The sequence below is a fragment of the Mesoplodon densirostris genome, chromosome 13 (genome assembly GCF_025265405.1).
Source record: "Mesoplodon densirostris isolate mMesDen1 chromosome 13, mMesDen1 primary haplotype, whole genome shotgun sequence".
Classification (NCBI taxonomy): domain Eukaryota; kingdom Metazoa; phylum Chordata; class Mammalia; order Artiodactyla; family Ziphiidae; genus Mesoplodon; species Mesoplodon densirostris.
In genome coordinates, this window is record NC_082673.1 from 2742124 (window position 1) to 2759619 (window position 17496).

At 43.5% G+C, this 17496-nt stretch overlaps 1 protein-coding gene across 21 annotated transcripts in view; it reads right to left on the reverse strand.

Annotated features, from left to right (window-relative positions):
* The window catches only part of PCMTD1 (protein-L-isoaspartate (D-aspartate) O-methyltransferase domain containing 1), a 61656-nt gene that overhangs the window by 21355 nt on the left and 22805 nt on the right, over positions 1-17496 (reverse strand). For 17 of the 21 annotated variants that reach the window (XM_060115673.1, XM_060115684.1, XM_060115680.1 and 14 more), the window contains 2 exons: positions 13350-13779; positions 627-729 (listed from right to left, as the gene is read on the reverse strand). The exons of 1 other annotated variant lie outside the window; for it this stretch is intronic. In XM_060115673.1, coding sequence (XP_059971656.1) covers positions 627-729; positions 13350-13656 — 410 coding nt within the window. In that variant the 5' untranslated portion in view covers positions 13657-13779. Of the gene's footprint in view, positions 1-626; positions 730-6631; positions 7223-13349; positions 13780-17496 lie in introns of all 21 variants that reach the window. 3 more of the 21 variants (XM_060115688.1, XM_060115686.1, XM_060115685.1) reach the window with 2 other exon arrangements.

A 17496-nucleotide genomic window follows, 5' to 3' on the forward strand; every position in this document is an offset into this window, starting at 1 on the left:
ACAGCAAACAGACTTCCTTGCCCGCGCAAGGGCCAACGCCTGTGCGGCAGTATTTCTTCTAAGGAAAGTAGGAGTTCAAAACAATGGTTCTATAAGCAAATTTCTCAAAACACAGCCCTCACAGGACATATCAATATACTTCGATGATGATTTTCTCTGGCTAAATTACTAAGGAACTTCATGTTTTTAAGCAAGTCCTCCATATTCTAACAGGTATCGCTCTTATGCTGCAAATAAAGAGGGCAGACTATTAAATTACTATCCCAAAGGTGTAAACACAGTTCCCCAAAACTATTCTAATGCCAAGCGCATCTTTACATTCTGTCTTCAGGAAAGGTACTTGTATGCTGCTTAATGAATGGAACATTACCCCACTAATACAGTGACAGCGGCATATAATTACAACATAGAAGTTATTTCTTTGTCATTCACTATATATGTACACAGAATAAAAATCACAGCAGTTTTCTAACTTAATTTTTTCTCTCATTTTATACCACACCGATTTTTGCTGCACTCAACTGACAACTCAGGATCAATAAACTAACCGTAGTGAGGAACAGACATGTCACACGTGTCTACTTATCAAGTGCTTTCAAAGCAGAACTATAGATATGAATACTTACTTATCAAAGCTATCACTATTTTTGATGAAGCTCTCCAGTTTTTCCTTGGCATACTCCACCACATCTGAATGAAGCTCAATCCCATGATTTATTCCAAAAGGACCTGCAATTGTAGCAGCAGCATTTATAAAAAATATTAAGAATGTCTTTATAGAGCTCTTTTAATTTCTGCTCATTTATCTATCACAGGAGCATTTAAAGAGGGCTTGAAATATGTTATCTGCTAGCCACAGATTTAAAAAGCTATATGGAAATCTATTTACACTGCTTTAAGAAAAATAAGTCACAGAGTTCTCTCCAGGGTGTAGCTTATCTGTCAGGACAATACTGCCAAAGAAATAATCATATTTCTATATGAAGTTCAAGTTAATTACCATTATCTTCTCCTTTATCATGTTAAAAATTCGGTAATTCTCAAATGTCTGCATCCACGGGCTGACACAGGTATGACAGAAGCCTCGCACAGTACCCCCCACCCAGTGAATGCTACTTTCCTCCAGGGCTGAGACCACACCCTCTGCCTCTGGAGCTCCCACTGTCCAGGGCAGTGCGGCTCCGGGCGGAGCTGGTTTGACTCTCCTGTTCCCGCCCGTTTCACACCGCTTACTTGGCGTTTCTTTTTGCACACAGCCAAGGATGAGTGACAGTCCAGGAACGGGGAACAAGGCAATGATCTAGGGACTGCTCCTTCCCCCACCCTGGTACTGGCCAAGAATGTGACCAACAGGATTCCCGTTTCCTAAGGCTACTGTGCCTCGTGCCTGCCCCATGACCCCAAGACAGTAACACACTGTTCTGAGCTAGTCATCTCATTCCTCCCAAACTTCTGAGACTGAGCCAATCAGGTTTTCCACTCTACGTTTTTGTTATATTTCTGTCTTACTTTGAGATTGGTCTCTCAGGAAAAAGTGTGTGTGTTATTTTCTGTATCTGGTATGTATCTTAGGAACTACTTAACTGGATGTGCCCCCTACTGAATGCCATTAAAAATACAACATATACTGGAGTTCCACAGACCTCTAAGAACTTTAAAATAACAAAAAAAATCACAGTCCTCAATTAACATTTTTGAATGTACAGGGGGCACATGAAAATACCGGTTTGTAATCTAGGAATTACCTAACTGTAAAAATTAAACCAAAATGTTCAGATACTATCTTCAAGTCAAAAGCAGATAAACCTACTATATTTCTATTGCATTTGATTAATTTAAAAAAAAACTGATTCTACTTGGAAAATGTATTCAGATTAAAAAAAAGATTAAATTAAAAGGTACTTGATCCTTCAGACCACAACAGTTATAGCATTAACTTCCTTTGAAATGCTTTATACTTTTTAAAATGTTATTCTGATCAATGAAATCTTAAATGTTTTGCTTCTCATTTTTTTTTTCCTTACTGTCAAACTGTTAGTCTTCATCTGCTAACTGGAACACCCATCCAATATCTTTTAAGATCTCTTGTAATTCCTTAATATTACCAAAGACAAATTGACAAAAACTAGAATTTCCTTTTTTCAAAAAATAAACGAAAATGGCAAAAAAATTAAACTTAGAGAAGTACACGTAGTAATGTCACTTTTCAATTTGGTATTGAATCTGACTATTTTGAAAACCTGAATTTCCGTAAGGAAACAAAAAAGGCTAGGAAACACTGAAAAAAGTTTTCCTCATTTAAAAAACCTCAAATTACACTACAGTTACTTAACATTATATACATAGTAAGGAAAATATTGCTCTAGGAAATGAATCTAATTTTCCTTCTACCCTTTTAAGGTAATCCACTGAATGTAAAACATAACGGAGACTTTTTCCATTTTAAGAATCTAGTTATACTCATCAACCATCTGGAAAACAAAAGGAGGGCTATATGGATGAGAGGTCAATAAAAAAAGGTCATTATTGCTGGGGCTGAAGTTTCCAATAGGACTGAATGGATAAGCACTATAATAAAGGCGGCAAGTAAAGAATGTAGAAATCAAGGCTTCTGTTCAATATTTCAAACTGCCTTACTAACAGAGGGAGTCTGAACTTGAGAGTTCTAAGTCAAAAGGGACTACGTAGGCTGTTTGTCACTTAAGACACCACTGGTCTCATTTTCCTTTTCTTGCTTTCTGCTTATACAACATCTAAAAGCAAAGTGACACCTTTTGGAAATAAGGTTTAAAGTTTGTTAAGAAAATTTCTTAAGGTTGTTTTTCACGTCACCTTGACACAAAATAAAGACAGTTTCATTAACATACAATGGATTTGTTTGATAGTATCATAAACACACATGTATGATATACTATCATTAATTTCTAGTACAAACACCATTCATGATTTTTTAATGGCTGGAATTGCTTAATTTTAAAATATCATGGAGATATATCTTTAATTATCACTAATAAACTGAACAGTAATTAACATGTTGAAAAAAATAAATTGAAAAGAATGCATTAATAGAAGGCAGAACTTAAATGGCAATGTCACCAGTATCTCATTTATTTAGAATGTGATATACAACTAGAACACATCAAGTATATGATAAAATTGCAGTGTGATGCTCTTTATTACAACTCATTTGACACCTGTACTAAATAGAACGGAAAAATAAACACAGAAAACTCAAAAAGCGTACACAGCTGCTCCTAAGGAAGGGGACTAAGAGGTCTGGGGTGGGAAGGAGACATTTTCACCATTACACTCTATTGTCTAAAGTGTGTCTTAACACATGCATGTGTAACTTTTTCGACCAAAAAATAATGAGCTTAGGTTAGTCAAAGAGATTAAAAAAAAAAGTACAAGATTTTCAAATAAATAAGTAATATACAATAATTCTAATAGAAAGGTATAAGCTGTTGCTGGAGAAAACTGAAATGGCATCCAAAAGACGAAAGCTTAAGACTCCCTATCACCATCTAACAGGTGAAACGTTAATTGGACTGTGCTGAATAGATGCCAGTGTTATTTTGTATATGCCAATGTGAAGAGATTTTTCTATGAAATAATAAAAGCTTAATTTTTGTCATATAAATTCTTAAAAAATCAAAGTACTGACAGTTGACCACTATCTTTAATTGCTAAATACTAAAGAGAAAATAGAAACTTACACAGAAGTCACAGTTTATTAAGACAAATACAGTTATTAGAAAAACATAGGTACCCTATATTAGAAATTATTTTTAAGGCTGGCAAAAGTCCATTTATTAAGAGCAATAATATAACAAAATTCCTATATAACAAAAAAATCTAAAGACTGTTTTTCTTTTGTAGTATTTGGACCTAAACCAGCTTACTTATTTTCTTCCAGTTAGTCAATAATAAGAGCTTATACATAAAGGTCGCTGATTATTAGGTCTAGGTATCAAGTGTCTATCAACACCTCCATTTCTTACTACACGGCTGCTGACCCTGTGACGCCCAGCACCCCACGCCCCCTCTGAAGCACTGAGTGTGGTGTGCAAGCCCGGGCACCTGAGAGCTGCACAGCGCCCGGGATGCCCAGCGTCCTCTGTGCTGTGCGGAGAGCTAATCCGTGGAACAGCCACAAGCAAAAAGCCCCTCACAGTGCATAGCACATAACCAGAGGAGCTCTGTAGATGAACAATTCGCAGCCCATCTGAGACCGAAACACCGCGGGGTGCTGAGAAACCGGGTGGATTTAAGGCCAGTGCCTTCGTTTCCAATCCTGGCTCCTGCTACAGCTGAATAATCAGAGCAGTCACTTACCATGTGAGGTCTTTCCTACTGTATGAAATGGGTCTGTGGGAAAATCATGTAAATTATGTAAAAGTCTTTCACACACCATAAAATACAAGATGGGTACAAATCATTAGAAATTATAACATGCTCTGCCCTTGAATACAGAACTGGTTAATTGTAGAAGCAAAACTGCAGCTTATAGGTGGTTCTCTACCCTGACTGCATGTTAGAATAACCTGTGAATTTTAAAATCAAATTTCAAAGTAGATTAAATTTAATTTGATTTAAACTGTAAACAGGGGGAGGGAGTCTCTCAGGGTGAGGCCCAGGCTCTGCAGGTGACCCTAACAAGGCAGCTTGGGTTGAGCACCCTAGCTACAGCCTCCTAATTATTGCCATGCCCAATCTAAATGATTTTTTAAATCTTTTTGGACTATTCAAGTCTGTGCTCTCGTTGCTAAAATGATAATCAAGAGTTAATAACTACAAATAAAAGCATCGGGATAAAACTAAATATTTACCACAAGAGGGAGCAGGTGAATCAGTTATTCGGTTTCCATGAAATTAGCATAAAGTTTCTCAGTGAGAATTAAAACATACAGTCACCCTTCAGTATTGGGGAGGGGGAGGTTGGTTCCAGGACCACCCCCTGCAAATACCAAAATCTGTGCACGCTCAAGTCCCTCATATAAATGGTAGTATCCACATGCACACTGCACATCTGTACATCCTCCCCTAATCATCTTGACTACTTATAATACCCAATACATAAATGCTACGTATAGGAAATACAGCGTAAATGCTACGTATATAGTTGCCGGCACGTGACAAATTCAGGTTCTGCTTTTAGGGACTTGCTGGACTTTTTCACCCCAATATCTTGATGCATGGTGGATGAATCCATAGATGCGGAACCCGTGGATACAGAGGACCAACTGTATATGTAAAAACACCTTTAAACAAGTTACAATGATATTTTATTACTAATTCTAGTTGAATAAAATAGGCATCTTTGGGAAGATTTACAAGTAACTTTAGAAGAATTCAGAGATGGTAACAGGTGAAAAGCAGACAAGAATAGGTTTCATTCTTTCTTTCCGTGAACACCCTGGGGTATAACGCCAAGAAACAAAATAGTGCAAAGGTAGATGAAGAAAAGGGGAGAAAAAATGAGATCAGCAAAAGATTAAGTAACCAATAACCAGATAAGAGAAACTGATCAAATGCATTTCCACTTATGATATAAATATTTTCTTATGGTTCTCCACCTTACTGTATCACGTTAAAAAAGCATATTAACAAAAGACACTGTCAAACATTTACTGAATCTTGCCATGTTAAGCTTAAAATTCTTTAGCTAGTGGGACATACCTAAGACTGGAGACTTGTTCTCTGCTCTCTAGGTTTGGGAAAGGCCTCGTGAAGCAAGCCTTGGAATTTACCAGAACGTTCCAGTCCCTCAGGCTTCTCTCAGCTTATGGATGTAAGTACTGTTTTCTTTTACTACACGTGAATCTTAAAAATATGTTTACACGAAATCTGAAAGTGTCGGTTTAAACAGTTATGGAGCATGGACCCAAGATCCTCAGTAAACTATATGTCTAAAATGTCAATATATCAAGAACACACGTCACCATCAGCTGCTTCAGGTATTTCCACCCAGTGGGCTGATAATACCCAAGTCTAACGTGACCAGAGTAATTTAGGACTATCTCTCACACGTCTACACCAGAACACTACGCCACAGCAGTCAGTAAGCTGAGGAGTGCGCGCAACTGTAATAAAACAGAACATGGTTTAAAAGGTGACGTGAACAGCTTTAGGTCTTGATCCAACTCCGTTAACGCACTCACTTTCCACGGAAGCCACTTCATCAGCCCTTTTGTTGTACTGCGTATTCACCTGTGAAGATACTCCAGGGCCAGTGCAGTGACCACGTCACATCAATACTCAATAAAAATTCCTGAACTAAATGAAGAACAGCCAACAAATCTGACCCAGTGCTTCTAATGCTAGTTTAGAAGCGACACGCACAATTTCAAGGGTGTGGGATGTGTCTTCTGCACTGTGGTATCCTCAGCAGCTAGCTCAATGGCACGTATAATAAATACTCTTTGGGAGAATGATAAAGTACATAAACTTAGCTACCATCCCAAATTTAAAAGGTGCACAAGGAAGACTGAGGCAAATGATATATATACAAAGCATAAAAATGTGTATTTGTCACGTCTTCATGTGTCAAATCTATTTTATCACAGAATGAGGCATTGTACAGAAGTAAATCTTACAGAAAAGTATATGTCATTGAAAATAAATTTCTTACTAATTTTGGCTGTTTGCTAGAAATCTTCTAAAATGCAATACAGACTTTCCTTTATGTACCTAGGAAAGTTCTTCTGATTTCAAGTCAACTGCCACCCTCTAAGCATCCTGCGAGTCGGTGCCGAAGTGGAGGTGTCCCCAGGGCTCCATGCGCTGACTGCTCTTCAGGTGGGAGGACGAGACAAAGCGGAGGAGACAGGTGAGGGGCCTTTCGGTTCTTTCAGGTTTCTAACCCTGTGAACAGACTGCCTATCCCGCAAGATAAAGTTAAGGACAGAGAAGAGAGACTGCTGTTCAGGCCCTGCCTTGAGTAATTTTTGTAGGAAAAAGTACCTTTCACCAAAATGGAAACACAGGAGGTATAAGCCACTTGAGCTGCTCTGTCTTGTGTGGGCGAGGGTAAGCAAGGGCAACTTGAGCTGGAGACAGGCTGAACTTGGGAATCTCGTGCACACTGAAGAAGAGGCGTGCAGTAAGCACTGCATAATCAAGTATCCAGCTTGTTGGCCAGCTTGGAGGATGCGGAGTGTCCAGAGCTCAGCAGACAGACCTGGTGCTGGAAACCTGGGAATCCTCTGCCTGTGGAGGTGACCTGAAGACAGAAGGAAGAGCCACCCTTCACCATAGGCTGAAGCCAAAGAAGCTTCCACAAAAGGACAGAGGAAGTGTATGTAAAGGCAACGCAAAGAGCAGCAGAATCCAGGGGAAGATTCTTTGCAGGCCAAAGGTGAGGGAGGCTGGACGGGCTGAGGCTTCAGGAGCTGCCCGCACAGACGACGTGAAGGCAGGTTCCAGGAGCAGCCCCGCGACACAGGTGAGCCTCTGACGGGGTGCTCAGTCTGGCACCCAGCTCAGCCTAGGGGAGACTGCCGGGGAGAGATGCGGCCGTGGGCGCCAGCTCTGGAGGGAGTCACCGGGAGACGGAGGTTCACGAGTTATTTTACACAGAGACACAAATTCAGAAAGGGTGAGGAGTGTTCTGGAGTACACAGTCAGCACACGGTATCTGTGGTCGTTTATGTTCTGTAAAGTCCAGAAAACACAAAGCAAATGCTACACCACGGCTACTAGGGAAATACGCACACACACACATACATACGTACCTCACAGAGATAAATAAGGTTCAGTCCTAAAGACTCACCCTGGTGGAGTCTACTTTCTCTGTTTTGCAAAAGAAGCGAAGAGGTTCAGGAGAAAGGGGCCCAGCAGCCAAGCTGCTCGCACTGCACTGCGTACTCGATCCTCTGGCCGCCGCTCTGAGACGCTGAAACCAGGAGCAGAACCGTCCCTCGACCCAGGCCAGCTGGGGCCAGGCCCACAGAGCAGCTCCCACCACCAACCCCCGCCGGCGCCCGCACACGCACACCAATGACAGATACTGACGTCAGGGTTACAGACGCACTTCAGCAAGTTGGCAAATTCGCAAATAACGGTTCAACTGGTTTTGGTGCATGGATGCTCCAGGCTGGGGAGCGTTAAGCCTGAAGGTAAAAACTCAGGATGCAAAGTGACCCACCTCAGACTTTTCACAGCACTAAGGGAAGTGCCTTTCAACCTCGAAGAGCATGAAGAAATGTAACCAGAAGAAATTACTATGAAAACTTGGTAAGACTTCTACAGCTTGCACTGTTCCCTAAAACTGTATTTTTATTACTATTAGCTGCCCTGTAATAATCAGCAGTGACACCCATAAACACAGAATCATCTGGGGACTTCCACAGGAGCAGCAGTGAAGGGGACGGTTGTCAGTAATGACTTCCGCTCCACAACCAGAAGTGAGGGAAAACCCCAAGAAACACAGTAATGGTAGCAACTCAATGCAGGGCATATGGGCAGAAAAAAGATGCACGGAAGCCCAACCAGGACTAAGAAGTAACGGTGTAAACAGCAAGGAGCTGAACTGATCTCAGAAAACGGTAGTAGCCTAAACGCAAGGGTTCTTTTCAAAACAGATTTGCTCAGGGCCCAAAATAAAGCCCATACCAAGAACAGTCTTCGTAATTCTTAAAAAGAAAAAAATAATAATCATCTCCTAAAAAAGAAGAAGTAGGGTAGAAATATAGAGGGAAAACTGAGGTTTGGCTTGATGCAGAGAAGAAGAGAAGAGAATCTACCTTGGAGAGAACCCTGGAAAGCTGCAGAATGGGTTTTGTCTCACCAAAGATGGGGGAGACGAGGCAGAGGGCTGCTCTGGGTCTCCCTCGTTCTCAGGCCTGAAGCGAGCCACGGGGTTTTCTCAAAGGGGTACTTAAAGAGATATGAGATGATTATTTGAAAATCATATTTCTGATCAAGGGCTTGTACCTACAATATATAAAGAACACTTACAACTCAATAATAAGTACACCAAAAACTTAATTTAAAAATGGAGAAAAGATCTGAATAGACATTTCACCAAAGAAAACAGAGGAATAACCAAAAAGCACAGGAAGAGATACTCCACATCATTAGGCACCAGGGAAGTGCAAGTTAAAACCACAAGATACCACTTTATACCCACTAAGATGGCTATTAAAGAAAAAAAAAAAAAAACCCATCAGTGCAGCTATGGAGAAACTAGAACCTTTATATTCCCTTGTGGGAATATAAAATGGTGCAGCCACTCCAGAAAACAGTTCGGCAAGTTCTTAAAAAGTTAAACATAAACTCACCATACAGCCCAGCAATTTCACTCCTAGGAATCCACCCAAGAGAAATGTAACTGGATGTCTCCACCAAGATTTGTACATGAATGTTCACATCAGCATCATTCAAAATCAGCATTAACTGGTGAAAGGACAAACAAAATGTGGTATACCCACACAATGGAGTATTACTCAGCCACCAAAAGGAATGGAGCACTGATACACGCTACAGCACAGATGAACCCTGAAAATGTAACGCTAAAGGAAAGAAACCATACACAAAAGATCACAGACTGCATGATTCCATTGACGTGAAAGGTACAGAAAAGGCAAATCTATAGAGACAGAAAGTAGGTAAGTGGCTGCCAGGGGCTGGGGTAGGGGATCTTTATGGGTGATGGAAGTGCTCTCAAATTGGATTATGGTCATGTTTGTACAACTCTGCTAACAGACTAAAACTCCCTGACTTGTACAGTTAAAATGGGTGAACTTTATGGTGCGTAAATTAGAACCTCATCCAAGTGAGGAAGAGGGCTAAAATGAGAGAGAAAACATGAATGTCTGAGGTCAAAGGCAATGTCAGGGTAGCTGAATCAGCAAGCACCACTTAATGTCCTGTGGTAAAGAGAAAGAAAGAGTACAGAGGCCAAACATGACAGCCACACGCAGCTTGACCAGCCCCCTTGGAGGTGAAGGCATTTAGGTCCATTGGTGGTGCTTTTCCCGTTCAACACGCAAGCCTGCCCACCGTGTGACCTGTGGGAACTAACGCTGCAGAGCCGAGGCAGTGGCGTACCGAGTGCTGGGTGGTTCTGCCAGTCTCTCCACAGTCACGCCTACCAACTCAGGACCTAGGCAAGAGACTGAGAGAATCATTAAGCCCGAGATTACGGGTTTCATAAGAAACACTTAAGTGTTATATTATGGGTTACATAAGGAGTGAATCCCTAAGCAAAAAGGATCAGAATGGAGACGAACCATTCCCACCTGAATCAGAAAGATGATCAGAATAATTTGCCTTCATGGTTCTGATATTTAATGAGGACATGAGAGGCCTCTTTTCCGGCATCCTATTCAATGGTCTTCCCTGGGCACAAGACAGAACTGAAAGGAGGATCAATTAAGGACTAGATTCTGTGTGAAAATTCTTTGCTCCAGGAAGACTCCTAAGGACAAGAGAGTGGAACAAGAATTATTCTTCAATTGGGAACGAAACAAGTTGTCCAAAATGAGGCATGATTTAGAACCGGGAGTAACCCATTTTCTCAGTGCGGGGCAAAACTAAATTCCATTTATGAGTAACTGCTCTCCAAATGTGGTGGAATCACAAGACATTTCCTGCAGCCAGGATCACCCTAACTTCTCTCACTGAACAAGAGCTCTCAGGACTGCAGCCCACCCTCTCCAGGCGGAGATCCCTCAAGGGGCCTCCTCCTCAGACGCCCTGCCCTCCCGGCCCGGACCACACGGAGCGTGTCCTCGGGCGAGGAATGCTGCCCACAGGGAGGACGCGCCGCCCCATCTTGTGACCGGAGAGCAGGGCTGAGGGCCAGCGTGCTAGAGCAGCGCAGTAAGGAGACCGCTTCTGTTGCTACGGCCACTGGGAGGCACTGGGGCCAAGCCGGATGCAGGGCTCTCAGATTATTACAGGCAACACGGAAGCAGCCCCCTGTGCAGCTGGTTCTAAGTGATTTTTATGGATGTATCCCCCTCCTTGACTTTAATTAAATGCTCGAGAAACACAAACCAAAAAAGGGGAGCAGGAGAAAAAAAGATTAGCTTCTTCAGAAGCTGGAGAGATCCAAGATTTATTAACTGTAATGAATTTTACAGTTTTACAGACTCCGCTCTCTCTGCCTTTCCTTTTTCTAAATGTATTTATTTTATCTTTCTCATCAAATGAATATTTACCAGCAAAAGGAGAGGTATTATATCTTGGTCTTGACTGCAGGACCACACACAGACAAATGCTGGAATACTGTCCAGTCAGTGCGGTCACACATGTTGACTGAAGACTCGCGACCCCCTGGAGCCTGCTAACAGGAGGAAGCGTCATCACTGTGGGTCACTCAAACCAGGGTCTGTTTCCCCACAATGCCCGCGGATATAGAGGAGAAAGCATTCAAGATATGATGAAGTCTGCAGTCGGCCTACAAATGCATCTGGCCCCAGTCATCTAATTTCTTGGTGACAAGTACTAAGGAATGGAGTTTCGGAGGGTGACCCCACTGCTGGTAAGGCTGCTAGTTAGGACCCCTGCTCTCCCCCCACCAGGCCTTTGGCTAAACTGCCCTCCCTCAGCAGGAGCCAGCTGACCGGCTAGAAGAGTGAAAGGCAGAACAGGTGCTTGGACGTGGAGTGAGGCTGGACTTGAGTCTTAAGCAGCCACAGTTGCTCAAGAAAGGCACTGGCTCAAGGAAGGCAGCTCCCACTTTGGAAAAGCAGCTCTCCCTGCTCCCCCTCCGCTAAGTTCCTTTGATTTGGAGACCGTCTCAAACCCTAGAGATTCCTTTTTCAAAGAGGCTCTAATGATACAAGTGCTAGGTTTCTGGGATTCCCAACCTGATGAAAAATTGCTATCTCAGGATCAGGAGAGCACCAAATTTAAATGTAAGCTGCTAAATTTCTTTCTTGGCAGAAATTAATAATGTTACCGTTTTTGACCAGTTATTATGTATCAGGAACTGACTCAGCTGTGGGATGAAAGGGCTTTTTAATTTTTTTTTTAAGTGAAATGATTGCAGGTTCCATGACTAGGAGAGCAAGTACGGAGCTAGTCAGTGTTTAGGAGGGGGAACTTCAGGCCTGAAGTCGTACGATGTGAACACATAATTTACCGTGCAGACTGGGACACTTTGGGAAAGAAAAGGACATCGTCAATACTGATGCTCGGATAACCGGGAAAAACCTGGACTGCCTCAGCGCACCAGGACACAGGATCGCCCTCCTAGAGTACAGCCATTTCTCTACTTAAAATCCTTCCATGATCCCCATCACTGTAGTCTGTAAACCAGTCTCATCCCTGTAACGCGGGCACACACCCCAACCACAGCACACAGCCCACGGGATGAGAACCGTGCATCTCCCTCTGTCTCTCCACTCCCACCAGTCTGCAAACTCAAGGGCAGGAGTCCATGTTATAAGCCTGACACTCTACCTTAATGCTTGTCACACAGCAGTTCTCAGGAAATACTAAGCGGCTCAGTGACACTCATGATTGTTCATCCTCCATCCAACATCACAATGTCTTAGAGCAGACTCTCCTGCGTGCATGCTTTGTCCACCCGCCTTCTCAATCCCCCAGCTGTCATTTCCTAGCTACGTGACTCTAGGCAAGTTACTGAACCTCTGTGCCTCGGTTTACTCACCAACATACGCAGGAATCATGACAATACATACGTCACAGGGTTATTGGGAGCATTAAATGAGTTACTGTATGTCAAGTGCTTTCAGCAATGCCTAGCCCTCGTAGTAAGCACCCAGTAAGCTTCTTGAAGGCAGAGACATTTGTCCCTTTTGATCACTGCTGTATACTCGCTCCAGAAATAAGGCCTGGCAGAGAGACACTCAACGAGACGGCTGAAACCTAATGACATACACACTTCTCTCCCGGGTCCTGTGCTTTGCCCCACACTGCCACACCCTCCATACCCCACAGACTCCTGCACCCTAACAAGAGCACAGCACCATCCCCTTCACCATGGGGCACTGACTGATAGCCATCAAACTCTCGATGCCAGCTGTCAGGATGCCAGCTGTCAGGACACTTTACCTGAAGTAGATTACATGATACTCCTGAGTTTCCCACCTTCCAACTGTTCAATTCTAAGTACAGACAATGGCTGGGGGTTCAAAAACAGTTCCAAGAACTTTTTAAGTCTAGGACTGAACGCAAAGCTAACTATCAGGGTCAGGGCTGAAAATAAGGAAAGATTACTACAATGACCTTGTTTCTCCACACTTAAGGAAGGTAACTACTTTTAGAATATACATTCAAACATATATTGTACACAAAGTTACAAACCCTATAAATCATAAACAGCAATACAAACTCAGCTTACTTTTTAAAATAGAATTTTACAAAAATTAAATTACCTAAAATTAAGCCCACCATTGTACTTAAATATCCGGTTCCACTTCCCAGGTTAAGAAAAGACAATCCTGGTTGAAGTTTCAACGCTTCCATAACTTCTGAATAAATGCAAGGTGCTGACAAGTGTATGTTGCCATGCTTCCAGGCTAAGTCTTTGTAAGCATTGTCTCGGTAGCCTTCCAAATAGTAATCTCCGCGATCAATCGCTCTGAAGGCTTGCTCCACTCTTTCAGTGCGGATATACTGAGCTTCTTTTAAGTTATCAATTAAGTCATCATTATCTTCCCCAGCACTCACAGCTCCTCCCATGATAGTATTCAAATCAAACCATAAATTTTAAAATGTAATAAAATTAGCAGAAATGGCTTCCAATAAGGTAGTGTGGTTTGTTTTCCTTTAATATTGCACTTGATTTCCAAAAATAAATTAATCCTGAAAGGGAAGAATAAAAATAAACAGGTTTAAATGAATGCTCAAAAGGAAAGTAATTCCAGCTTATTAAATATATAATAGTCATTATAACTAACTAGCATTTCTCAAGGACATATTCTGTTCCAGGCACAGAGTTAAGCTCTTTACATATACTGTTTTATTTATTCTTATAACCACCACAAAAGGCAGCTTAAGTTTGATCTCATCTGTACAGACAGGAAAGCTGGGACACAGAACTAAGTTAAATCACCTCATACTGTGAGGCCCAGTATGGCAGCCACAGTCACACATGGTTACCTAGACCTAAATTAATTAAAATTAAATACAATTAAAAATTCAGTCACACCGGCCACACTCCAAGTGTTGAAGAGCCCCACGTGGCCAGTGGCTGCCATGGTGGACAGTGCTGCTCTGGAAGGGGACGCTGCTGGGGCGTGGCCCCCGGCCTTCCAGACTCCAGAGACCACGCTCCTCCATCACTGAGCCACGTGGCCTTCTAGAGAGTGTGGAAAGCCTAGGTAAATATACACGAGTTACTGGATTTAAAGTTCCTAAACTTAAACATCCACTATCAATTCCTAAATGCACCACATAAATTCAAAATGTTAACATAAAGAAGAATAGATTACCTAAATACGGAATACAAAATGGAACTACAACATGTTTAAAATGTGTGTATATAAATAAATATATATACATATATGTAAATATACATATTACAATTGTGTTTGGTAAACCCTGTCAGGATAAATGAGACCACAAATTTTGTTAACAACTTTAATAGTTTAAGCGTTAGAACATACGTTATACACACGTAGGTACAATGAACTTCTTTAACAAGTCAAACTCAGCATCTTTGAATGGAAACATAAGTGCAACTTGATAAAATAAGAATTTCAATAGTACTATTCAATACACAATTTAAGCTTTATTCAATGCGCTAGTAAGCAAATTCATGTATCAATTAATTTCTGAACTGATAAATCAGGCGAGAGGGAAAGTAAGAAACGAAAACACCCATATGGCCAAAAACCAGAGTTCTGACAGCCCACTCGGTCCGCTCCGGACTGGAGAGAGGACGAGCAGCCGGACCGCAGCCGGACCGCAGCTGGACCGCGCGGCCGCGCCCCCAGGGCCTGCCCCACTGCCGAGCCCCTCTCTCCTCCTCTCCAAGCAGGGGAAGCACTGCAGACTCGCGCCGCGCCCCTATCTGGCGCGCTCAAGCTCACGCACACAAACGCTGGCTCCGACTTCCCCACCCGCTCTCCTTGGAAAGGGCCAGGGTCCGCAGCGCCGTCCTGCCCGCGAGCTGAGCGCCCTGCAGGCGCCACGCAACGAAGGCGGACGGGGACAGACCCTTTCCAGCTCAAGCACCGCGCGCCGCGCGGGGTGCAATTCCAGCATTTAAAGGTGGTGGGATTTGGGGCCGCGCCGTGAGGCTTGCGGGGTCTTCGAGGCCCACCGCTGGCCCGCCAGGGACTTGCCCATTTAGAGGTGTTTTTGACAGCATGGCCTCTAGGCACAGGTTAGCTTTCTCACCGGGTCCTCAAAGTCTTCCCGAGACGACAGAAAAGCTGGCGACGCTGGGCGGCAGCAGCTGCCGTCAGCCCCCCGGGCGGCACTTGCTGAGGATCTGACGAGAGCGACTCTGACTACACAGAGGCATTTTACAGACGGCTCTACCGAAACGCCATCATCTACTAGCTTGAAAAATTATTTCCCTTCTGCTCTGTTTTATGGCTGAAGAGTGACCTGACCCTTCTCGGGTCCTTCTGAACTCTACCCAAAATCATCAGAGCAAAACGCACACGTGGACCTCACCACACGGCAGCTCACTCTCTCAGTGAGAAAGGCAAGGGGAAGACCCAAGCACGCAGGGACTAGCACCATTTGCTGACATCTGTGTACCACCTCACCAACGCCACCGTAAGCCTGGGAAGAAGGCCCTGGCACGCCCACTGTCAAGTGAGAAACCGTCCGTAAAGGGGTGGGGAGCTACAGCTCACGTGACACAAGGCTGCTGAAGGAGCCCACGGAGCCCAGAGGGAACTGGCTCCGGGATCAAGGAAGCTTTCTTAAGGGCAGGGACTGTGCAACACAGTAAAGGGAGTTAGGGAATTACAGGCTGAGGAAACAGCTCAGCCTAAGTCAAGACAGCAGGGAAAGTACACAGAGCTGGGTAGACTTCATCCTGTAGGCCAGTGATTTCTTTTGAGAGTTTGATCACAAACTCTCCTCTACTAAAAAAATGAACAAATTAGAAGTGGTGCATACAATTTCAGAAGGCTCCTGAGCTCCTAGAGACCCAGGAGTCCACTCTAGTTTAGGAACATCTACTACAGGCAGCAGAGTCAGTCAGGTATTAACAAGGGAAATTACTTTTCCATTTTAGAAAGTGCAGTGCATCTGTTTCAGATCTACTGCAACAGACCAGGCACTCAGAAGGCTGGAAAATACATCACCTTGTCAACAGGGTGTAGCGCCCAACTGCGAAATCAGATTTCCCAGACTCCTTTCTCTCTGGTCTGGTAGGAAAGAAACAGATCCGAACAGAAAGCTGAAAGGGTATGCAGGAGGGAGGAAGTCAGGAAAGGCTTCCTGGAATAGGAGGTACAACCTGCTGCAGTGCATGTTTCTTCAACACAAATGAGCTCACACGTTCAGCATACACGGTAATGACGTGGAGATAATGAAGGTGTGGTCGTTTTACAATACATGCTCGTGTTCTGAAGTGACAGGAAGGCACAAGCTTCCACACTAAAGGCACACCATACCAGTTCATAAAGACTTCAAGCAAAAAGCTTAGAATAGCGTACCTTCCTATGTAAGACAATTAGATGATGGTACAGCGTCTTCAAGGGATCTGGGGGACTGTGGATGCAGATGTTAAAATGCTAAGACGTTTTCCCTGAATTAAAACAACAGACTAATGAAGGCTAAACCCAGGTTCCGATTTTTTAATTTTAATAAAAATGACATCTATATGCAAATAGAATGATAATCCATAAGCAAATGGTCTTCCAGGGCCTCAATGTCAAAGGAGGACGATGAACCCTAGGGGTTAAGGCTGTGAAGGCCTGACTGACCGTGATGCCAGCTGCAAACCCCAGGAGAGGTTTAGCTGTCCCAGAAATTTTATTAGGATTGGTACTGTTTCTGCTGGTAAGCTGGTTGCACAGGCTTTGAGTGGCACGCCCCAACGCTATTTTTCCCACAAGCCCTGCTGTTTTGCAAAACATTAGGTGTTTTCAGATGTTATAGTAGAAGAACCCAGTACTTGACCTCTCAGACCCTTGAAAAGATCCTAGGAGACCTCAAGGACCCCAGAGCACATGTGGCATGCAGCTGGCATAAACAACTACAAACTCACATGAACAGAGCACAGCAATTGCACAAGGTGTTAGGGGGCACCCAGCCCAGACACAGTGGGGGCAGGGGAGGGGATGGAAGGACCGCAAGAGTTGCCTAAAGAAGGCCTGCGCAGCAGAGAGCAGAAAGCAGGAAAGGCATTTCGGGATGTAGAAGGGACAGGGGCATTACACCCGCTCAAACACTGCAAACAGCACCGCAGAGGTGAGCCTGGAGACAGAAAGCAGTGCTCCTGAGGCCAGAGGGACCAAGGGGCCTGGCAAACTCGCAGGCCACAGCACATGGAGCCTGGACCTCCTCCTGCAGACGGGGCAAGCCAGGGAAGGATTTCAGACAATGAGAAGCGCA